The sequence below is a fragment of the Antennarius striatus genome, chromosome 10 (genome assembly GCF_040054535.1).
Source record: "Antennarius striatus isolate MH-2024 chromosome 10, ASM4005453v1, whole genome shotgun sequence".
Lineage (NCBI taxonomy): Eukaryota > Metazoa > Chordata > Actinopteri > Lophiiformes > Antennariidae > Antennarius > Antennarius striatus.
Window position 1 is genome coordinate 2,961,458 of NC_090785.1, and position 25,234 is coordinate 2,986,691.

Genomic DNA, 25,234 nt, shown 5'->3' on the forward strand with positions numbered 1-25,234 from the left:
CAAATTTGTTTGGGTAGTTTCTGTCATTTAAAGATAAGACCGTGTATTATCTTCATGATAAATTTTTATTTTAATTTAATTAGTATCACAAATAATCAGACCAAAAATGCGCTGTAAATGTCTCAGGTGACACTAATGCAGTCAGTAATTATTATGTCGTATCTGAGTTTATTATGGGTACCGGATCTTTTTGCTGCTGTCGCAGTGTCAGAACCTGTTTTCTGATGCGCAGCAGATGGAGGCGTCAGTCCTGATTCTGGGGTACGTCGTTGTGGGTGATCTATCGTTCCTTCTCTGGCCACATAATGCTGGCACAGATGCACTATTGTGGAACGCTGGCAACTTGTCTGGTGGACTGCCGCTGCTCAAGCGCCAATAGCACAATCCTGGTCATGGTGCCCCAGCTGCAGCATTCTTGCAGAAGTAATTTCCTTCCTAATCTTACCGCTTTCATGGATATTCTTCTAAAAATAGTATTTCTAGACTCGAAACTACTCATAATAATCAGTGAATCATACCCAAACCTCAGTTATAGAGAATTAACAACGATTATCTCATATATATAAATGTACAACTGCCTATTATAGAGAAAGTTTTTCTCAAATTTGGCCAAGAAATGAGTTGTGCATTTTCTTTATAATCCCTGAAATGCGCAAAAGGTGAATAAAAAATATGATAAATATCGTTGTTGACACCGGAATGAATGAATTCAGTGAATTTTGAACATGTAATTCAAATTAAGGTTCGAATAGGAATAGGAAGAAGTAGACTCTTTCATCCACTCACCCAACATAAGGTCTTTTGCTTTGGGTCTGTTAGATGTTCTTCACAAAAGTCCTTTAGGTTGACTTTTAGATGCTCAGATTTAGAGCTACAGGTGGATTTTTCAATGTTATCAGGTGTCGATGTTCAGAAGGAACACTCGATAATGACAGTCTAAAAGTGATATCATTTAAAAAAAAAAGTCAGACAGGCGTTTGACTGGAATCCTTAGATCATTTCCATCCAGTGACTTTTCACAGGGTTTCTGTCACAAAGCCCATTTGGATCAGTCTCAATAATCACTGAAAGCCACCAGTCCATAGCACCAACCCATCAGTGGTCCTGCTGAGAACAAAAGCATGCTTCTGAGTTAGAAACACATCAGAGGCTCATTAATGTTCCATTTATCGACCGGCTGAACTCCCGTTACCCCCGTTGACTTCTTTCGTTGTTTTCGCCGCTCTAAATCCCCTCGGCTGTTTTTTTCGACGTGGCTGACATGTGATGCAGACCCACGTCTTCTCTTGTCTCATAAACCGTACAGCAGTCATCCAAGACACAACACCCGAGTTCTGATGTTGTGGAGAACTGGGGGGGTGGGAGGATTGTTGTCTGTTTTGTTTTTTTTGTTTCTGATGCAGTTGTTGGATGGCTGAGAAGCGGCCGTCTCTTTCCGAGCATCATTTAAATTCCGCGTTTGATTTCAAAAAGTTTCTCTGTCTAGATTTAGACTGCCTGGCAGGATTTATAGTAGATCAACTTTTAAGTGATTTAACTATCCACTTCTGCACTACTAGTGCAGAAAAAAAAAAATTCTGTCTCATCCACTATTCCGGTTCTCATATTCCCAGATTCACCATGATGGTAGCGGCTCCTCCATCACTGTGGTGTGTGGGGGCTTTTACTGGGGAGGCACAACACGCCGGTAAAAGTTCAAAGCTCAGTGTAATCATTTTGTATGTGTTTGTACAGATATTGGAATGAAACAGATAACAGCTTCATAAAAGGACAGGAGGGGGGGGGGTAGGGGATATGAATTATGTCATCACAACAATGCAGCCATCAAATTTACACAAGGGCCAATCTCCTTTTTTTTTTTTTAATCTCTTATCTGCTGGAGCAGGGATGCATTGCCATTATCCGTTTGGCATTTGGAGCCGTACATCCCATCTAATAAGTCCACCATGTCGAAAAGGGCGGGGGGGGGGGTGTGTTGGTTGGTTTCTACGAAGTGTCCGGAAGTGAGGCTGCAGAAGGCAAGTCCAGAGAAAGTGTTGGTTCATAAATCCTCACGCCTGTAGGGCGGGGGGGGGGGGGGGGTAGATACGATTGAGTGGGCTTTGAATTCTGATAGTTTTATGAAGTTTTCTGATTTTTTTATTATTATTTTTTACATAAAAATATGTTTGTGACGCAGCCAGTTTGGTAAAAATAAAATATTTCTACCTGTTCATCACCACATGGCTGCAGACAAGCAAAAACATCAACCAGTCTCTGTTGGGATGGATCCCAGCTCCCACCCAACCCCCCCCCCATGAAGGGATGAGCGCTAACAGAAAATGAATGAATGAAGTGCAGAGGAGGAGAGTTGACTGTCGGTACTTATGGCTACGAGTCAAACCGTGCTGTGCCGCATTGCGATTCCATTACCAGTTTCAAGCAAAGTTGTGCTGTGCCAAAATGGGCCCATCTGCCTCCAAGGTGGTTGTAGCAGCGCCTTTCCAATTTTACTTAATGACCCCGGCTCTCCCCTTCAAACACACATGTTGCTGCAAGACTTAAAATGAGTGCAGGAGACCAGAGACAAAGTCATGCGATCAGCTCTGGGTGCGTTTGTTGCTTTGAATCTCCGTTGATCTCCTCCATCCATGTTTGGCGCCTTCATATATCTGCTTCTGCTCTTTCATTATGTTTCCTTTCAGCCGGAGGAGTCAAGTTATTGTAGTGGTGAAATGCCAGGATTTTTAAAAGTTTTTCCTTCTTTGTGATAGAAAGATTTCTAAAAAAAACCAAAATAACGATGGTGATTTGACTAAAAACAGAAATATGTTTTGCACCGTATAAATGTTGATGTTCTTCAGGTTAATGGTTCCTGCAGGAGTCTTAACGGTATGTTGACCACCAAACGAAGCCTAGATCTGTCCTCTTCAGCTCAATCCTTCAGTTATCAGTCAAACCATGGAAGACTGAGACACTTTGCCTACAGGTAATACTTTTGGCTCCAATCCCTTAATCTGTCTCATTTGGATCAGCACTCCCTGTTTTAAAACGGGGTCACCTCTCCGTTCCTGCAGATGCCCAAGTTATGTCGCTGCTGCTAAAGCGAGAGCGAAGTGATCCCTCACCGGCTTCCAACTCCCACTCCTTCCCACCAGCTGTGCCGCATGACGAGCCGGGACAAGCCATTGAGTTTCTCACGGCATTAATAAACCTGTTTTTTTTTTCTCCATGTAACTCCGGCTGGTTGAGCAACTCTGCGCTTCGTAACTCGCAGTTTATCGTGCTGGGCCGTCAAACGGCCCTCTGGAGCCATGTGAGGTTAACTTTAATGTCAGTCACATTCAGCTTGGTAATTTTATAATGTAATATGCTTTGACTCTCATGCATCTTTGTTTATGATGGGCTGGAATGATGATGTCATTCTAACAGTCATCCTTGAGACCTTTTACTTCTGGACGGGGTTCTTTAGCGTGCTTGTCTTCAAAACCAAATTCACTCCCGATGAATTTGTGACTGTTAATTCAGGACCTTTAGATGGATGGGGGGTGAAGGTGTGAGGCTGAAGGGTTGTTTGTCTTCCTAACGCTGACTCTATGATAAACCGGCGGGGCGTACCCCGCCTCTTGACCGAGGTCAGCCGGGATAGACTCCAACTCCCCGTGACCCTGCAAGGACAAAGCCGTTACAGACAATAGATGGAGGCTATGATGATGATGGTGGCAGTTATTGTGGCATAAAACACACAAATTGGGCCTAATGCTAATTCATTAAGGTAATTTATTAATCGGGTTAATGAATCAGCTCATTATCATAATATAAGAACATAACATTTAATACATTATGGTGATTATGGAAGGACATTAGACGGCTGGAGTGGCTCTTTTCTGGACGTGACACGGAATACCTGAGGCTTGATTAAAGCTGTATCAGAGACAGGCCTCCACTTTAAAACACTTGATATTAAAATGAATACGAAGGAAAATATTAGAAGTTCTCTGATCTTATGTTTTATTTTTAAATCTTTATGTGTCTGTGGTCATGCTTTTAACATCAACCCTCAATCTAAGCCCTTATAGATCAGATTCAATCATTTTAACACGCGTCTGTGATCTGACATTTATTCCTTCACTTTAAACCGACCCTATTCCCTGATTGAACCCTCCCCACCCAAAAAAAATTGTTTGACTAGAGTTGAAGATCACCCTAGTGTGACTTCAAGCCCCGAAGGGTTAAAGCATAATCCATCAAAATGTCCTTCCCTGGATATCAGCAGGGACCACTTATTCTTAAAAAGCCCAGGACACGACCTGAGGTAACCTCTGAAGCGGATTCCGTGCAGAAACATGAATTAAATATGTTGAATGTAAGCAAACCCCCCCCCCCCCCAAAAAAAATAGAAAAAAAAATTAGAGGTTGCACACAAAGCAGAATCAATGCTAGCTGTCAGTAGATACAGCTGCCGGCGCAGTCGGGCGTCTGCGGAGGAAGTGCTCTCGTAGCAGAAAGACACAGTGCATGCTCTCGCCAAAACATCTGTCTCCGTGTCATTATAGATGAATGGCTGGTGATTACACAATGATGGTTTGTCAGGAGGGGGCTCCGATCCACCGGCATCTGGTGAGACGACGAGACTCGTCAAAACCAGTGTCCTTCTAAGGAAAGGAAGCCCTGATGTCAAATTCAGGTTTATTAAGTCAGAATCACACCCCCCCCCCCAGAAATTATTGTTTTTTTGCTCAATCAGTCTCAAGAGTTAAATTCATGGGACTAAGAATGATTGTGGTACATTTGTGTTATCCAGAATCAAAAGAACACTGAAAATTAGATGTATAAAAGTAGAAAAGGGACCTTGGAGGCTTTCATTTTTAGTTTTTGTTTAATGCAACCTACCACTTAATTTAAGTTCACTTGAAAAGTTAGCTCAAGCTTTCATTTGTACTTAACTACAAGAGAATTTCCCATGCAGACTTTCTTTTTTTGTTTTTCAGTGTTAATTACGTTTGGATTCAAAAGTTATCACAGCGTCAGCTTTGTGGTTGATGAGTCAATGATTCATTTTAGCTCTTAAATTGTAAGAAAATACAACCTTGAGAGAAAAAGCTGGGATCCAGTAACCTAAAATTCTTCTCATTGAGGAAACCCCCCCCCCCCAAAAAAAACAATTCAATCATTTTTTTTTTTTTAATCACGGAAAGGTTTCCTTTCTAAATGGAAAACATTTTTCTCTGTAGTGCCAATTTGTTTCATAAAATTGCAAACCAAAAAAAAATATTCCATTCAGCTTTCACATTTGAAGTTCTAAGTATCTAGTTTATAGTACTTTTTTTTTTTTTTTTTTGGTTAAGAGGGGGGAAAAAAGTGGTACTCGGGGTATTTCATGTTTCCAGCTGCTATGACAGCTTGGCATCAGCTTGGTGGTTTGTCATGTGCAGCGAGAGTCACCGTGTCTGAATAAACAGACCTCATCAACAGAACCTCAGAGGAGCGGGGGGTGGGGGGTGGGAAGGGGTGGGGGGTTTGATGGAATTGGCAGTAGTTAATAGAGAAGTGATCTCTGGCAGAGCAGCAATAAAAATCCTGCAATGACGATCACGTAGGTCTCATGTTGTTGAGGAAAAATAAAACATTGAAGTGCTTATAATGTGAGCACCTTGTCCTCCCTTATCTCTCAAAGTCATGGATCTGCTCCAGGTTTCTCTCTGTTAAAAGGCAGTTTGTTTGTTTTTTTCCTCCATGTTTTTTTCTCACGGCGTCTCCATAAAATAGTCTTTCTAGATCTCCTCCTTTTATGGGAAGCTCTTTGATATAACGTCCTGTAATTTGCATGAATCTGACTTGAACTTGTTTCTCAGCGCTCATACGAACTTTGTATAATTTTATCTTGCGTTCACCATCCAACTCTTTTAGACCTCTAGGCAGGCGCTGCCCCTTTTTTCAAGAAAACCCCTTCCCTATCTATTAATCGACTCGCCAAGTCTCCCAGGGAGAGACGTGTCAGACGGTCTCTTTTAATTCTTGGAAATTTTTTTCCTCTTTCACGGAAAAAACCACTGTGAAACGCTTTTCCTTCACGCTATGCAAAAAGAAATTCTCTGCATATCTCTTCAAACCTCAAATGTTTCATTTTTATGCACATTGTAAATGCGCGGGGGTACAAAGGCAGCTGACGTTTGCTTGATTCTCCCAAATAACCATAAACCAGTCATGGGCGTGAAGAAAATTGTATAAAAAAAAAAAAAGACTTCCACACATCCATGCAGGGATGTAACATGAATACCATATTTGATACTCGTTTAGCCACATATAACGTTTAAAGTGGTTCCTCTGCTTCTTTGTTGTGAGGAGCTGCTCCATCTTGGAGATTTGCAAAGCGTTTTCTCCATGTGTGAGGAAGAAGGAGGACCAAAAAAAAAGGGAAAGCGCCAACGCTTTGGGGGGAAGTCGCCTGTGGTTTTGGACGTGCTTTGAACTTGAAGGAGTCCTTTATCAGTGTACAGTGCTGCTGGGGGATTTATGGAGTATGAGAAGTTCCATGATAACTCTAGCCAAAATAAGACGTGCTGCAGGAAGGTGTTTGTGCAGCAAACACACAGCAGTAATCCAGATATCACATAGACAAACTGTAGCACTCAAACCAAATTGATCCGCACATAGAAATACCGCAGGGCATGCTTAAAGAGATCTGCCTGCAGGAGGTCATGGATATGTCAACCCAAGCTTGTGAGGGAGGAAGATGGGCGTGTGTGTGTGTGTGTGTGTATGTGCGCTTATCTGCTGACTTCAAGGTCCCCTCCTGTGACCTCGCTGACAATTTGAATTTGAACCAATGAGAGAAGCGTGAAATTGCGCACGCACACACGAAAAACGCTGCAGATCTTGCTCACCTTGACATGGTTGTACGCTCTGTAGAGCGCTGTCAGAACAAAGTCTGTGGACGTCAGGAGCAAATCCTACAAAATCAGTAGGAAGATTTTTGTTTTTTAACTTCAACAAAACAGAACGGCATGTGGAGGTTACACACTCCTGCCGAGGCCAGTCGTCCAGGCGTCTGTGATGTCCAAATCTGCAAGAGCATCCATGACGAGATATATTTCTAAAAGTATTAGGGTTATTTCTCTGTGTGGCTCACAGGTGCAACCATGACACACAGGTGGACAAAGGGCTGCAGGTCTTTATATGTTCGTGTTATGTGTGGGCATTTTCTGAATTCACAAAAAAAAAAAAAAAAAGTTCAGGGATGCATGTTTTTCTTCCTCTGCCCATTGGCAAAGAAGTGAAAAAAAATCATTTGTGCATCTGTGCTGTGATTCAGATCTGCTACCAAAAAATTTAATTGGGTTCTTCTCGGCCCGTGCTACACTGTACTGCCATTTTAGTTGCAAATTGGGCCGGTTTCCTCCTGCCCCCCACCCTAATTCCAATGACAAGGAGACAAACAAAACTAATTGGGCAGAAAACACGACTTAATGGAAACAGTTCAAAATTAAAAAAGGTTGAACGTCAGTCAAAAATTTTTGCTGAAGAAAAACCATCTGGAATGCATGAGTTGTTTTTTTTTTCTTTCTTCTTGCTTAATGAGGTTGAAAGATTTAAATAAAAACAAAAGAACCTTTAAAAATAGACGCCCTTCTACTTTGGAGGTCGTTGCACCTTCTGGTAACGTCTGGATTCGTCAAACGAAGGGAACCACTTTCTAAAAACTCAAGTCTAAGTCAAACCTTGAAAGAAAGATTTCTTATGAAGCAAGTGAAATCTAAAATATGAGTTTGAGCTGCTGTTTTTATTTCCTTCATGCTTCTGTGGGAATTTCTGAAAGACAACAAGTGGTCATGCCAAGTTAACATCACCCTGCCCTCCATCAGCTAATGTGGAACTGCCACTGAGGGCACTTAAGCTTCGGTAAGCAGCCCAGCTGTAAAACACCTCTGAATGTGCCGAAACTCTTTCTGCTGTAAATCTGGACGACCGGCCGGTTCTGAAGCAGAGAGGCTGCAGAAAAAACCTCACGATGCCCAGAAAAAATGGATAAATACCAATAAGCCATCGAAAAAACAATTTTTTCCATCTCTCACGTAGTGGTGCAATAAAGCAATTAAAAAAAAAACATGCAGTAATGGAACGAAAAGCTGTTGCAGGAGTCTGAAGAATGGCTCTTGAAATGTCATTTAAACCATCTTCAAACAGTTTGATTAAATGTTATTGGAAAATATTCAGAATGCTGCTGCTTTAGGATAAAAAGACCTTCCACAACATCGATTTGTAAGGGAATTCTTGCTGTCTTCTGTGTCCATCCTGGTTCACTGATCACGTGACACGCGTGTTTCAAACAGTACCTTCACCTTGAAGAGGCTGGTAAATAAATGAGGAACCCTTCTTTTACTGATCTGTCATGTAGACCTCAGCGATTTGAACTTGGTTCCTAAGTTTCTGGAATAAAACTTTTTCCAGGCCTGTGTTTTCGTTGTCACTTTGTTTAGAAATAAGTAAAAGTCTTGAGTTTCACAAAAGATATAAAAGCTGCAGAGCAAATACTTGAGGGAAATGTTGGGTTCGGCGCCCTTTCACAAAAGGTTGAAATATTTTAAACTTTGCTGTATATTCGACTTGCTCTCGATCTATTATAGACCATACCAAAGCTCATACTCTTATGTCTACGGGAAAAACACAGCAAACTCCCAGGAGACCTTCAGCCACATTCAGAATTCTTGATTTCTCAAGGGTTTAGTTTAATTATATTTGAGACAAGCCGACTGTAATTACAAAGCTGTGAATTGAAAACTTATCAGGAGCAAATCAGAATTAGTCTAAGCGGAATAATCGCCACGTGGGGGTACGAGTGTTCCTGGGTTTTTGTCATTTTGCAGAGCAATCATCCATAAAGTCATGAAAATTTATGGTATGGTTAAAAGTGTGTTCTTAGTTTCCAGACCCACGACTGGCCAAAACATGCATTACGGCTGATAGTGAATACAATGTGTATTTATTCAGAGCCTGTTAATTCCCTGTGCACTGCAGCGGTGGGTTCATATGCCACATAGCTTACCGATATCCCCTGCAGGAGGGGACGTTTGGATGTTTCTGTTGTTTTGTTTGCCCTGTGCATTGAATGGCAAAAATCTGCTGAATGAGATGGATTTGGGCGGAGGCGTGGAGGGAGGGGGGTTAGAGGCGAGCGACCGTGAGATTGTCAAGACATGATGCATTGTGTACATAGCAGGAAATAGGTAGTCTTCATTTGAAAGTCAATGCCAGAGCTCAGACCCGCTCCGGGGAATTTCAAACATACGGCAAAGTTGCGACGGCGCCTCCCGAGGGGGGTTCGGCGAGGAAACTTCCTGTTTCCTTTGCTTTCAAAGCTTATAAATGATGGGGAGGAGAACAGTTACTCACACAGGAGAACATACGTAAATTACATATGACGCATTCATTTCAGGACAAGTCCGTAACTTTTCAATACTGATGTGTTTTCAGCACCAAATATCACTTTTTTTTACGGCATCCTGTGTGTCATAGCTGTTAACGCCAAAGCGTCATTAACTTAGTCTGAAAGGCCTTTTATTACTAACGTCTTACATGAAGCCTGTGTGAATAAATATTACTGTTTCCTAGGAATAAGGTTTGTCAAGGTTAACTCAGTGCAGTGTAATACAGAATCATTGAAATAGCACAGCCTGCTTAGACATACACACACAGACACACACATTCACCAGCTTCTTCTTCCTCCTCCTCCTTCTGTCTCAGCAGAATCATCAGCCACCACCACCACCACCACCACCAGGGTCATGACTCCGTCAATCTCCTGGCGGATGCCTTTCAGATCTCATTTGTTGCAATAATCAATAATCTTTACTTGACTCCTTCTTCTGCTTTGCTTTGGTGTTTGCTGTTTTGCTTTCATTGGATTTTTTTTTTTTTTTTTCCATTTTTTTCTGTCAAAGTCACTCTTTTAGAAAATGCAAATGAGGCGTTACCGACCCTTTAAAAGTGGTTTAGCTTTTCGAGCAGGGTCACCCATGACTGAGTACACAGAGTAAATAACTTAACAGTTATATTTTCATGTGTTGACTGATCTTATAGCATAATATGCGCTTCTAAAACTTGGGCATATGTCTCTGTCTCTAACGCAGCATCCAACAAAAGCTTGTCCATTAATAACCCATTTAACACCGGGGCGTCTCAGAGAAGTTGATTGATTGCGCTGGCTCGTATGGTAATCCACCCAATGTGGCTCAAAGACTTTGTTAGCAGGGAAGTAGAGCGACAGCTGCTGCAGGCAGGTTTCCTACCTGGATCTGAAGACTTTAGGAACGCATAGACAATGAATATAATCGCATTTAAGAGGCAGGAAGTAGGATTTTTTTTGTTCCCCACAGCAGAAAATGACTGCAGTTCATCTAGAGGGAGTTTCTACTCGGTACCACGACTTTACAGCTAAGAAATCAGTTGTTAATGTGAAACGTTTTGTGTTGTGAAGAAATAAAAATGCCACAACTTTAGCGTTACATTAGTTACTTTATAGATATCTTCCTTTCGAATATCTGTTCTCATTTGCTTACATCTATCTCAGTTTTGAAAGCTTGCCTGTGAATCCAACGGGACCATCTGGATGGCTGATGGTGGGAATAATGCGTTGAAAGAGATTCTATCAAAATTGGCTGAGAGTTTGGAGAAAAGCTTTTTTTTTTTTTTTTAAATACCTCTGAAGTTGAAGTGATGAGGGTGGAAATTGAGTGTTGAATCTGCCAGACAATTATGTTCTATATATAGGTTTTTATTATCTATCTGTAGAAAAAAGTTTCCAAAAAAAAAAACCACTCAGGAAGCCTTCAGGTGTCTAAAAAGTCCCTGTAAAGTCAAATAAAATAAAAGTTTGAAGCTTCAGTTTTCATCTGGTGCATCTCGATGACACGCCGCTCTTCTGGCCCCAACCCCCCCTCCTACCCTGACCTCCTGTGAATTACATGTGAGCCCACAGAGCTGCCACAACATCACCCATTGTTGTCTGACGCTGGGTGTCACTCCAGAAGAACAAGGAAAGCGAGGTCACCAGCCCGGCTGTCAGTCATCCTCCTCCACTGGAGGATGATGAGCAGGCACTGGGTGGCTTGAGAAGGCTTACAAAGTGCAGCTCGGCGCTCGCCTGTGAACATCAACAAGTCAAGTCGTGTCAAATTTATTTATAAAGCCCTCCTAACAAAAGGGGGATTCTGTCGACGGTGCTGCACAAAGAACTGAAGGCATAAATACAGATAAAGACGTGGGCTAAAAATAAGAAGGAGCGAACACAATGCAGAACATAAAGCTTGTGTGTGTGTGTGTGTGTGTGTGTATTTGTGTATTTACGTGTGTATTAAACCTTGTTGGAAAGGCTTCATCTCTCTACGTTTTGTAGCTCTTCCCATTTGTACAATGTCGTTTCCCGTAAACAGACACACGCTTCATTTTCTCCCAACGCCGTTTTGTTAAATTCACGACGTGCAAAAGGTCAAACTCGTTTCTATAAGGCGTAACTATTTTCCGAAAAATGCTGTCACATCGGGGGTGAAGAAGGGAACAGTTCCGTTAAACAAATGTATCTGGGGCTGCATCGCTGCGAGGGTGGGAGGAAACTGCTTAAGATGTAATCTCTCCTCTACATCACAGTTTGCTTGTCTTAGACACTCAGCCCAATTAATCCAAAGCCCTCACTTTAATTATCTTAATATATTGGCTCTTTGTCTTCTTTATCTTGATTTTCTCACGACGTCTATTTCCTCCTTAATAGTCTCAAAATGCGATCTAATCTCTCTGCTGACTGTAAGACACGTATTGATAGCTTTAGTTTGAACTAGCAACTCTTTTTTTTCCCTGTGTCTGCGCTAATTACGCCGGAGCTTGACGTATCGTCCTGGCCGACCTGTATTGAACAGAACAGAGCGCTCACCATTTTTTTTGTTTTGCTTTATAACAGAAGAAGACCAATGAAGACAGCCAGATGGTGGTTGGCGGCAATTCTACTGTTGGGGCTCGCTGTGCTCGGCGCCAACGGGAGACCCGACAAGGAGGGTTTCAGGTCGCCGCCCTATCGACCGGTCGTGAGATTCCGACACAAGGTAACGACTTTCGTCTTTGCTATCTGTAACAAAAAGGGGGTTTACGCTGTTTTACCAAGTAGGAAACTTATGACTAAGAGTTTCCGTCTCATATCAGCTGATCCTCTTCTGGTTGTGGTTTTATTCTGCAAACTGAAAAATACTTGAATAACCGTGATCCTTAACTCCACGGCAGGGAGATATCTTTCCAAATAATGCATCTGACAAATATGGAATACAGTGGGACCTCTACTTACGAAATTAATTGGTTCTGGAAGAAATTGCGTAAGTAGAGACGCGTTTTACATGCAAATGCCCTCACTCATTCCAACCCCTCCCAAAATTCAGACATAAATGTTTTATAAAGCATAAAAATGCATCAAAACGTAACAAATACATGTTATAATTAGATTAATACACAAAAAATGAGAGTTGTGCCCAACATAAAAAACAATCACTTTTTTGGGGTCCATAGCGAATACTCTGAAAGTTAATATAATTACGTAAAACTATCAGAACACGTCACAGGTCAAGGGCCGAATGACGAGGACGCTGCATAGACACCTATCTAGCTACACAAAGAGGCGATTCTTAGTCAATGGGATGCTAGGATGCTAGGTAATAGCCAATGGCAGAGCAGCTATAAGAATGTTGCGTTCAGGAACCTGTGGGAGCTGCGAGTATCAGCCCATACTGTATTTTTACCTTTCGTAACTCAAAATTTCTTTCGTAACGAGAGGCAATAGTTTCCTAGTTTTCTAAGTAGAAAATTTCGTATGTAGAGACATTCGTAAGTAGGGGTACCACTGTAAGTCAGGATTTTGTCATTTGATGTTACTTAACCCAGCATTATAGAGAAGGAACCACAAGCTTATTTCCTGCAACGCTATTGTCTTGCTCTTCTTATTTGATCCATTTCAAAAGCACTGGAGTAGAGGATATATATCAATTAGAGCCTGATTGTGATATGAATTGATTGTTTTGGTAGTAGGGGACTTTGAGGAAAGGATTGTTAATGCTTCAGTACACATTTTCCCATGTGACTCCTTTCCAGCGCCGCTGACTGGTAAACACTCTAATCCATCTAATCCAAGATACAAAAAAAAAAAAAAAAAAATTAGCGATGCCACTTGAATAAAATTGCTTCAAGGCAATCTAGGTGTGTTCTGTTCACATCTGTATGGAAATGAAAAGTCGTACATGGTGGCACTTAAAGGGGTGGGTGGGGTGAGAAGTGGCTACAAAGAGGAGATGGGAATTGGGGGTTGGAGGGGGGGAACAGATGGCAGAAACATCATAGGATGGGGATCAGATTGAGGCGAGTAGCCTGGAGCGATGTAAACAGTCACATACTGACCATTTTGAACATTTATTCTGAAGCTTTTCTTAACAGACGGATTCCATATCTGCAGCAGCTCTGCTTATTTTTAGCCACCGCTTCTCTGTGAAGTTTGTTTGTTATGGAAGTCAAGAGACGTAACCTTCCAACCCTGTAATAGGATATCGCTTAAACACAGAGTTGTCACTTATCTTTATCTGCTTGTGACATTGCTTTCAATACTTTCTTCAACATCCACCTGCGCTAAGCATATATATATATATATATATATATATATATATATATATATACACTGTATACTGTATATAAAGATTTCATATTTCAATGCCACACACACACATCTTGCAAAGAGAAAGCTTTTAGATCAGGAGGATAAAATGCGCCTTTGCTTTGCTTGTTCTCGTTTCTTAAGGTGGAAGATTTCAGTCTCTGATAGAGCATTTCTTCATAAACAAGCGTAACTGATCCAGGCGGAGAAGTCTGGAGCGAACGCCATGCCGATCCTGAGCGATGGCCGTAACCCTGCCCCTAAGATTGAATCTGAATCTTTAAATAACTTCCCCTACACTCTCTGGCAGTCCAATACTTATCGTATTTGCAGACAATGAGCTGTGAAAATATGACTCAGTGCAGGTATGCATGCAACAATCCTGCATGGAAATTCAATATTTGATGCAAGAATGAAACGCCTTATAAAGTGTGTCCAAAGGCCATCTGTTACAGTCTGAATGTAATTTTAATGGTAATTCATGAATAACAATATAATCGTGATTTAAATATGCATTAACCTTTTTCAACTAAAATGAATTAGCATCATCATCATCTGTGAAATTATATATGAAAAAAAAAAGATAAAATCAGCAGCAAGAAAACTAAAAAGAAGAAAAGAAAGAGCACCAATAAATCACCAGTCAAACGGTGTAGGATTTTTAGAAAATATAATAATTATGTGGCAAAATAATTAGTGTTCACATTCACTGAAAGTGATTTAAAATATTTTTTTTTCTTGCCTTTAGAATATGAAAATATTTTTTAAAAAATTCCCACAAACCCTCTGCAATTATGCCAACTGACATGTCACTCAGCACAATGGTGCTTACCTCCCCCAGTTGGGAGCAGTGATGCTTCATTGCTAGGGAAATTGAGATGGGGGGGGGGGGGGACGTGGCTGCCGAGCCTGAAGCTGCATCTGTTTGGCCTGGCATTGATTAAATGTTGGCTAAAAGACAAAGGAGTGAAATACAAACGCTGTCCTGCAAAGCTAGAAAGAATCCAAGAGCCAAAGTGACCTCTCTCAATACAGACTGAACTTTACAGACTGTCCAGCGCTGCTTTAATAATGACTGCCTCCACTGAGTTAAATCAGAAGCTAACAGTAACAAGCTGTTTTTATTACACCCCTGCTACCAGCAGCTCATTGGTTAACCTCTTGTCTTTTGGGTATGCTTGACAGGTCACACAGAATTCAATGAAATTTCACGCGTGCTTTGCGGGGACCCCTTCGTTGGCGTGCGTCACGTAATTGGTTTCACCGATTTGCATGATTTTTCATTTTTTTAGGTACATTTTTCATCTATTTTTATGGTAATCTGCTATTATTCTACTATAATAGAGGTTATGGTCTATACTTCAGGGCAAATTGAGCTTTTTCCAATAGCGAAGTGGTGGCGGGTGGCGGGGGGGTTGGATCCTCTATACTCCATCGCTGTTGCAAAATATTTGAAAATATCATTGCATTGTACTTACATGCTATAGATTAAAATACAATTGCCATACTGTACATATACATGAATTTACTGACAAAACTGTGACTAGCATTTTGTTGACAATTTAACTCAATGCAATAATAAACTGTAAATTTACTTTTTGAAAACCAACACACAGGTAAACCTCGGTTTCCGTCCACAATTCATTCCAGAAGACTGTTCGAATACTGATTTGTTTGAATTCCAAATAGATTTTTCCCATTACAAATAATGTAAATGGTCTTTATCCGTTCCAAAACGCTAGAAAACTACCTTTTTTTCGACAGAATATGTCATTTCATAATTTCATTTATATACCAAATTGTATAGTAATGAAACATATCAAAAAATGTAAAAGAAAGAAGCAAACACGAGAAATAAAGAAAGAAAAAAAAGGTACGAATTACCGTCGTCTTTTGGACGGAAGTTTACGGTACCGTAACTCGTACCATAGGCAATGGAACGCAAACTAAGTGAAAAATTCGACTTCCAAATTTTGTTCAACTTCTAAAACAAAAAAAATTCCGAATTTCTTGGTCGAATTCCGATTTGTTTGATGTCTAAAGCGTTCGAAAACCAAGGTTTGCTTGTAATTACTTAGCAAGTTAAACCACCGCCACTCAATTATCGGAAAATGTTGTACGTCGAACGTGTGTCCGCATGTCGCAGGTTTTGATGAGACGTTACAAAAATGATGCGATGTCCTTCTCCTCTGCAATGAAATTAGCACGCCAGCCACAGTGATTACACTGCAGAGAAATGTCATTACAGCATCTGCGTGGCATTACCATTCATCCTGAGAGAGGACAGAGGTAAACTATTTTTTTCTGCCTGTCAGAAGAGCTCGTGGAAATTCAAATCCATCCGGTGAAAAATCCTAACAATGCGAGCGCTTTTTCCAAAATTTGGCCTCCACCCTGCCCCCTTCCATCTCTGGAGATTTTTTTTTCTCACTATTAGCTACATCTCGGGGGAGGATTGGTTTATCCGCATGTCAATACAGCCGAATGAGCAGCGTTAAGGAACGCTTGTTTCAAAATGAGATATCCACAGACTGTAGTGGGGCGATATGGAAGGTTTAGAACATGGGTGACAGCTCACAGTTTTTAATTTTACTTGTACATTTCAAAGGGACAAAAGGGAATTAAAGCCCCTCGTTAAAAAAAAATTACTGCAGACAAATAGAATCGCATAATAGCCTCCTTAAAATTCCTTTCAAAATTCAGCGTTAATCAGAGATAATTGTTCCTAAATGACATCATTTAATCCCTTTTTCTTTGTCACATTCATTTGCATGTACATTCTTTGAGTTCTCTCTGCGAACGCTGTGATCCTCCAGCGGCCGTCGTGTTAAAGCCGTGCCTTCCCCTTCGCTTTGAAAAGGACAGCGTTTGACAAGGGTAACAGGATCGGATACGACCTCTATAAGCGTCCCGCCCCCCAGCAAAGACTTCAATCACCAGGAGGCACTCGGTCATAAACAGCTGGTCACATGCTCTACCCATAATTCCCTTGGTATTGTTTCAGAAATTCAGCATGACATCTTCCACACGGGGTCAGCTGTAGGACACCGGTACAATCCAGCCCCTAATTGGAACCGATTATTATGGGAGTCCTGGTAGTTTACAGTTGTCAAGGCGAATATCGCCTGGAGTGATTTAAAAAAAAAAAAAAGTGTTATTGTGCTCAAGCTCTTTGAAATCGTGTCTCACCGTTGGACTGATGGGAAAGTTTGATGTGCAATTTGTTAAAAATTTGACGAAATATCATCCAGACTCGCTCGACACGAGGGGACAAAAAGCCACTTCTGAGAGTTTGTCTTTCTGACATCGAGCTGTCAGGAGAAGCAAAATGGAGGCAGGAACAACTGTGTGTGCACAACCCCATCCACCCAGGACTGGATTGGCCCACATGGCAAATCTAGATTAACAGGGGATAAGCAGAGAGAGAGAGAGAAAGAGAGAGCAGCAGGGGGGCGGGCGGGGTGGTTAAATGAGATTGAGATAAATAGGGAACGGAGGAATAACAGGAATGAATTATATATTTCCTCAGGAACAGCCTGATTTAGTGGCTTTAGCTTCAGTCAGCAGTTGGAGGCTAAAACGTGACAGTCGGTCTTACATCCGCCCTCGTCTTCCTCGGCTGGTCAAGTTGGAGCCCCCAACCCCTTGTCACTCATCTTGATGAGCTGTCTGCTTTCAAATGGCAGCCGGCCCGAGGCTGAGGTAACCTGCCTCTCTGAAGTCTCCACAGGGGTTGGGGGGGGGGGGGGGGGGGCAGATGCCGTATGGAGCCAATCTGCTTTAGCAATAACTAGATGTCAACGTTCAGGCCGGTGTCAGACCGGGCTACACTCTGCGCCGCTGCGCCATCGTCTTGGCTTATACTTGTTTTAGTAATTACAGGGTTAGTTAGTGGTATTCTAATTGTATTGGATCAGTTTTACTGGGTGGACATGGATCAGGTTTGACCTCTGAAGAACAAAATCCCAGTTCAACCAACAAACTCAGTCATTTCAGGACATTTAAGAATCATTCCAATATTTTCTGCACTATAAGGCCCACCTAAAATAATTTAAGTTTCTCAAAAACCGACAGTGAGCCTTATAATCCAGCGTGCCTTATAGTGCAGAAAAGACTGTACTGTCGCATTAATGCTAAATATCTTTAAAGAAGGGATCAGATTTTCCATTTTGTTTTCATGTTTTAAAAGCCACTGATTTGTAATTTCCAAAGCTAACCGGACTTTAAGCAAATTTTTTTTTTTTTCGGTGTTGCTGTTAAGATAAATCCGTCACAGAGTTGAAACAGAATCGGCCAAAAACGCTGAACATCGGATGTCTAACGGTTATGGATAAGCTCCCTTTTTCTGCCGCAGCAGAAGATGAACCCGGTTCGGAGTTTCTCCCTGGAGAACACTGTCCTGAGGTAGCAGTCACTTTAAAGTGAACGAAGGAGCTGGGAGGGGGGGGGATTGGGGATGGGAGGGTGTATTAACTACCTTGTCATAGGGATGCGTTGCAATTTGCAGCTATGGCGGATGCTGAAGTGTGCTTGAAAGCTGATGATGTGGAGGAGTGAGGGTTGTGAGATCTGAAGCCGGAGACAGAGAGGGAAAAGGTGGAGGCACGGCGTTTGAGATAAAAAAGTCACAGAGATATGTGGGCGGTCAGCTATCTAGCTGTGACTGGGGGGATGGGGGGCGGCAGATGAACCACAGGTTGTACATCTGGGTGCTTCCTGCTCCCCCTAGAGTGTTGGTGTAACGGCGACAGGTCTGCCAGCGGCCCTGGGGGAAATCACTTCCTTCAAACAAATGGAGTGTGAACGCTGTCTGCTGTATGCAAATCGTTCCCATTTGATATCTTCCTACCTGTAGTGTAATTCAAAATGTCACTTCCTCCAGAGGGTGGGGAGGATTCATAGAATGTCAAGGAGCCCCCAGGTGTTTTTTATTTTTTTGATGAAGATGATTTGGGTCTAATGGGTCGCCAGTCAACGCCGTTCTGCCATTATTACCACCACCACTGCTTTTCCGTAAACGCTGAATCAAAATCGAATCAGTTAAAAGGTCGATTGACATAAATTTAATAAATTCTCTTTCCGTCTTTTAAGAAGTGCAGATTTATCTACTTTTACATATTTAACTGTTGGTCAAATGGTAGTTCCAACCTACAACATAAAGTGTTGTGGATTAAAAAAAAACGAGCGTTGGTGAGGCGGTTATGTCTTCCTTTGCGACGGCGTAGTAAAAATTGCAGTAAACATTGATGTGACATTACTTCCAGCTGCAGTGCATAAACACTTTGCCACAGGAAATCTGTGCGTTCAACCTAGAAACGGACTAAATGTCCATTATTGCCCGTCTGCGTCTTATTAGCGGCTATTATTATGCAAGTGTATGGACTCAGTGCGGGCTTGATGAAAAGTATGAATGACAATATGGACGAAATGAAACACAAAATGCGGTTAAATGTTGAAACGTAATGAGTGAGGTGAGCTGAATTATCCCTTCAGTCAAATTTAATTTGTAGCCGCTGAGATCTCCTGGATGCAATGTCCATATTTTTCCCAATACTGTACCACATAATCACATATTCATTGAGTTAGTAGCATATTTATTGACAAATTATACGATATGTAGATTTTTCTTGGTGAACCCAGATATTGGGTAATCTTCCGTTTTTAGGGGGGGGCTGTCAGGGATCAGTGTTCATTATTGACTGTAGACCTGTTGCATAATGCATCTTCTTCATAGCAACACACTGCTGGAGCTGCTGGAAAGAGACTGTACAAGAACGAGAAGGATGAGCTATGCATATTTCACCGTAGAGAAATCAAATATTTATGCATCTTTCTTTTGGTATTCATGTTTTGTGGAGAGCAGCTGCTGGGAAAAAAGAAATCCTCATAACAGCGATTTCGACAACCATCGCCATCGACTCGTCTGCTAAATGCAGATGATTTTACAGCGCACCTTACTGAAAAACGTCGCAACCTTTTCCCCTCTACTTAATGCGTCTTTTGTTTTTTTGCTTTCTTTTGTCAATTTTGTGAAACTGGCAGTTAATTCAAGTGACGCCTCAAGAAGGGATTAAAGGACAGCCAATCTTCGCACTTGTAGTTCAAGTTTCTTGGCAGAAAATTCGAAAACATTTTTAGTCCTGGTTCAGTTAATTCATTTAATTTTAATCACACCAGCATTTTTTAGCCTTGAATCAAAAGAAATAAAATAAAAGGCAACGAGATAGTCAGACCCTGATTGGACAGTTTTTATATATGAAAGATAAAGGGAATTTTTGTTACGAGATGCCACCTTTACATGCAAGACTAAAAAGCATTAGATTTGGGTTTTTTGAGAGCAGAGGATATAAACATTGCAAGGAATTCTTTTGTTCCACTGATCAACAGAGGTTTGGTGGAAGGAAAAGGAGGTTCGCATCCCGTTTCTGGCATTTTGTTTGTGCTGCGTTTGTATTTCAGTCAAAGTGCACCAGAGTTGATCTGGAATCGAACTGACGCCCATCTGTTCAGGGGCCTTGGAACACTTGTTGAGTGTGCGCAAAGGTTAAATAAAAGTTACAGCAGCAGTGCTTGGAAACTCTGCCAAGTTTGGATGCAACCATAGAGACAAAAGACACTGATACCGCTTTGAAAAGATGGGGAGAAAAAAAAAAGTGTTGACATGATTCAGTAACATATTATAAATAAATCAGCAAATTATGAAATCAGAGAAAAACCTCCGGATGAACACGGTCAAATTATAAAGAATGTAACCATGGAAACCAATCAACTTGTACTTATGCATGAGAGTGACACAAATGACTACTTAACGTAATGACATATAAATATCGAAATTATAAATGCTTCATTAAATTGCCATTCAAATATTGTGTCTGACATGTTCTTGTGTTCAAATGGAAATCCTTGGACCTGAACATATCGTCTTTACCGACATATTATATGATATGATGTGAGCTTCCTACACAGAGAAGCACTTTTACATGAAGTGGTTTATAAGAACAGAAACAGCTGTCAGTCCATTTGTTGAAACTGTGATCAGGTGGTTTATTATAATGGCGATATTTTCTTCTTTTTTTTTGTCTTTTCTCTTGTTCCAGCAGGACGGAATCCCTGAGAGCCTGAGAATAAAGGGTGAGTTTCCATTTCTTATTCCTTCCCTTTCTTCCTCTCCCACGACTGACAATGGATATCGGTATAGTCGCACATGACGAAGGCTAGGTGTCTAAAAAGAGGTGTCACTTAACCACATCTCCCGTATGACATTAAGGATGATCCACAGCGTGGGTGATTCATCTAATTAATATCGTAAGGGAATTTATTGAAAACGAAGGTGGCGGTTAAGACCCAGATGAGGCAGCATCCTTGAGAAAACACATCGCACAAAGACCTCCGTTAGGAGCGCGGCACTGACACCTCATTTTTCGACTGTTCCGTTCGGGCTTGACATGAAGATCCAACCTAATGATCACGTTTTAACACAGTCCACAGGACGCATTCGGTCGCTGCTCCGGTGGTCTCCTCCGGTTTAAAATTCACCTGGCGCTTGCAGATGCGGCCTCATGGTGGTTTGTAGAGATGCGCGTGGTTTCACGCGGTGGCTTTTTGTAATGAAATAAACGAGTAATGACCAAGCATGAATTGACAGCAGAAAACATCATTTGCGGTTCAAGTCGGCTGACACCTCAGCATCGATATTTCCTTTCATTATTCATCGGCCGAACCTTGCACGTGTGAAAATAGCGATGGGAAATGTGTCGTGGTCTGTGGGGGGGGGGGGGGTGTCACAGACAGGCAGTGTGGATGACATGGGAATTGATATATGTTCTTCATGTGAAGCTTCAAAGCACGAACTTTACATCCAACGTCTCTCCTAGCAGCATGTGGTTCGTATCATACAGTGTTGGTGCAGGAACTAATTGATGGCAATAAAGATTTTGTGAAACACACTGGAGTGTATGTAAGGGCTGAATTATAGATCAGAGTGAATGTCTTGTGTGTTTGATCATGTATGACCCTCAGGACCAGTGGTACTAGGCATTTATTGATGTGCTGTGATTAATACTTAGCGGCCCAGTTTGTTCACGTCGTAAAGACAGAGTGTCTCAAAAGTGCTTTTTGCACACAAAAAAATGGTAAGAATCGCATTTGCTCACAAAAGCTGCTTGGAATTTTGCTGGAAACATTCACATTTTCAAACCAAAGGCATTAAGAGCGGTTCACCTGTCAGCTCTGACAAGATCGTGTTCTGTGGTTGTTCATTGCTGTTCGACTCAACTTAATAGAATTCACTCAGGACAATCGTTCATTTGTGTTTGGAGGCCGAGCAAGAAACAAATCTGTGCTTGTGTCAATGTGATTTTGTCAATGCTTACACCCACCCAGCCACCCCTCCATACTGAAGCACAAGGCAGTAAATCAGGCAACAATCGTAAAAGTTTAAATGTTAAAACATTTTAGTGATTGAGAAGTCTGGCAGTTGTTATCTCACATTTATTTCATCCAAAATCTATAAATCATTACTTTATTATTATTGAAGATCAAGAATAACAAACTAGGGAACAAATAACCTTCACAAAATATTACATAAATGGAAAAAGTCACTGAAGTTGTGACTTTTCTTGAGTCAAAATTTTGAAGAAAGGAAAAAAAAATTTGTAATTTTGGATGAAGTTCACAATTTTTTAAAATCATTTTTTACCATTTTTACCAAGAGGTTCCTTACAGGAAATCCAACTGATATATCGACCCATCATGAGGATGACTGGTTTTTGCCAGTGTAGTTGTCACCATTGTCCCCAAGTTGTTTCACCCACCAGTAGGGGGCATTGTGGAAGCTCTCCAGTCCTATTGCTGTCTGACAGATGCATCTCTTCTGTCAACCTGTCACCTTTCTAATGTCTTCCGTGTCTCCTCCAAACAAAAGTCAATGTCAGGCAAAAGGTGATTGTGCTGCCCAACATGTCTGCCACTAAGTGTTTGAAAGGGCCCCTAAATGGACATCTCCCCATTTTTCTTCACTAGGGAAGGTCGAAGCAGTAATTGTAGAGGGTGCATTACCATAAAGGGCGGCCCCAGCTGTCTGCTGTGATTCACTTTAATGCGCCATATTCTGTAAGCCAAGAGGGGAGATCTCACTTTGGCTAGTTTTCAGCAAACTCATTTCCAGCCCCGGTAATGAGGAGGCAAGCAAACTGTAGCGAAAACCATAAATAATTCAAGCATAACCCTTTACATTGGGGGCGGGGGGTTCCCATTATTACACAACGGAGATCAATTTAGGATTAAGACTTCAACTTTATCAAATAAGTCACCAATTGCTTTGAAAGCATGTCTAAGCAGCTAAAATGGAATGAGCTAGAGATGGTTAGCGTAAAATTTGCGGAAAAAAAAAAATTCACGTAATTTTGAATTCTTGTGAAAGAAATTCTACAAATCTGTTGATACTTCAATTTTTGGGTGTTGAGTGTCGCGTTGTGAATCCCCTCCTGGTCTTTTTCATTCGTCCATCCATACAGTACATACTTGAACGTGTTCAACTGTCTGAGGCTGTAATATCCTCGCCCCCGTGACTGACAATATGTCCAGGGAGCCCAATCTGTCAGCTAATGTGTGCTGTAACCCTGAACAGGATGAGCAGTTTAGAGAATGGATGGATGAACATTATATTCCTTCATTTATTGCGGATGAGAAAACAAAAAAAAAAAACAAAACAAAAAAATATATATATATATCGAGTGAACGCGCCGCCCTATAAACCCGAACTGAATGTCAACACGGAAGAGACAAAGACAGAAAAATGCCAGCCATTTTCCAGGATGCTCTATAATTGGAGTCCCAGAACGAGCGAGTGCTACACTAACCAAGCTTGTTATGCAGGCTGCAGCGAGTCCACGGGCTGTCAGCAAAATACAATTTCATGCAATAAATAGACTGATTTAGCCATATATATATAATATCAGATGGGACACTTTGAAACATTCCTTTTCTTTACGCTTAATTTGCTGCAAAGTGCGAGGTATCTTTGTGAGTGTCTGGTGTTGAAATTTGTGTCATTATTATGGGATAGCTAGGGGATTGTTCTGCAAACCGGTTTCTCCATGGAGAAAAAAAAAAATCAATCTTTCCTTCCTCATTACATGTGAGAAGCGGCAGCGCTGTTAAGGAGAGAATGACTGGTGTCAGTATGGTGCGCAAACGAGTTTACAGATTAGTAAACTCCTGTAATCTCAACAATAAGATCTTCAAATAAGCACAATTGTAATAGATATGATCCACTGAAAGTCAGATATTTGCTGAAGTCTTAGTTGGATGGAGACAAAACCGAACAGAAAGGGGTGACCCCTGCAAAGCTGAGATACTCCGGAGGGCAATTTTTAGATTATGCATCGAAAAATGGCAACTGGACCCAACAGAACCATCCACAGCTGCCTAAGACCAACAATCAGAACGGCTCACCTGAATACCACCTGGCTCCACTCTGCTCAGCCAGATTATCTCAAGGGGCAGATATGGACACCAATTCAAGGTGGAATAATCATCATCAACCTCCTACCAGGATAGCGGACGAATGAGACAGTTCAAATACCCGGTTACCATGAAAAAAACAGTCTAAAGATTCAACATGCATATGTTACCAGTCACCAGATTCCCAGTCTGAACAGTAAACTGGACACAGGACGAGGTGGGATGCTGCAATTGATTTATAAAGAAGCCATTTATTTCCTCCAGTGGATACACCTTGTGAGATTTTTGCATAATGTTGGAGAAATATAACTTTTTCATCAGATTTTTTTCAACTAGGGGGGCATGTGTTGGGACATGTAGATGTGCTGACTAGTGCAGATGTCTTCATGCATGTAAATATGACCATTGAAGAATGATTTCCCCACAGACAGACTGCAATATCAGTGTCGTATAACAATCTCGCATCCCAGACTATTCCCATTAGTACAGTACAGCTTACAGGTTTGTACTTTGCACAAGAGCAAACATCTTGTTTTGTTGCCTGGGCGCTGATGTTTATGCTTTTCTAATCTGTCGTCTCCCATTCTTTCATTTACTGACATAATATGTTAATTTGTATGCATAGCAGCTGCTTTACCCCCCACCAAAACCGAGCCCATAGCAGAAGTACATTTGAATAATTCAGAGGCTGCAAACACCGAGCCCTAAATTGTATATTAATTCTAAAATTACACACCACCCCCTGGGCCTTAGTTACAGTTTTAATAACTCTCCACAGCCATGCAGAGGTGCAGGGAAACGTTACGTTGTGCTGCACTTTACTCAGAATTAGCAGAAGACTCCCTGTTGCTCCATCTACCCTTTCGCTGCTTTGCATCAGTTTAATTTGTAATAGCTATCATACAGTAAGTCTTAATCAAGTTGATGCAGTTTCAAAGAGTGTGTAGTCCCTTTTCTGGGCAGGGAGAGAGGTGGATTTCAAATATAAGCTATGGCACTGCATTGGCAGCGTCTGCTTTTAAGCACCGTCGACATGGTGCACACACAAAAAAAAAAGGCTTAGAGGATTATTATTTGAATTCTCACGGAATGTTCTGATTAGCCTGACAG

At 41.4% G+C, this 25,234-nt stretch overlaps 1 protein-coding gene across 2 annotated transcripts in view; it reads left to right on the top strand.

Moving 5' to 3' along the window:
- Positions 1–25,234, top strand: part of fstl5 (follistatin-like 5) — a 127,274-nt gene that overhangs the window by 5,609 nt on the left and 96,431 nt on the right. Inside the window, exons 3-4 of one of the 2 annotated variants that reach the window (XM_068325573.1) lie at positions 11,933–12,074; positions 20,758–20,791. In XM_068325573.1, coding sequence (XP_068181674.1) covers positions 11,933–12,074; positions 20,758–20,791 — 176 coding nt within the window. The remainder of the gene's footprint in view (positions 1–11,932; positions 12,075–20,757; positions 20,792–25,234) is intronic. The other variant, XM_068325574.1, reaches the window with a different exon arrangement.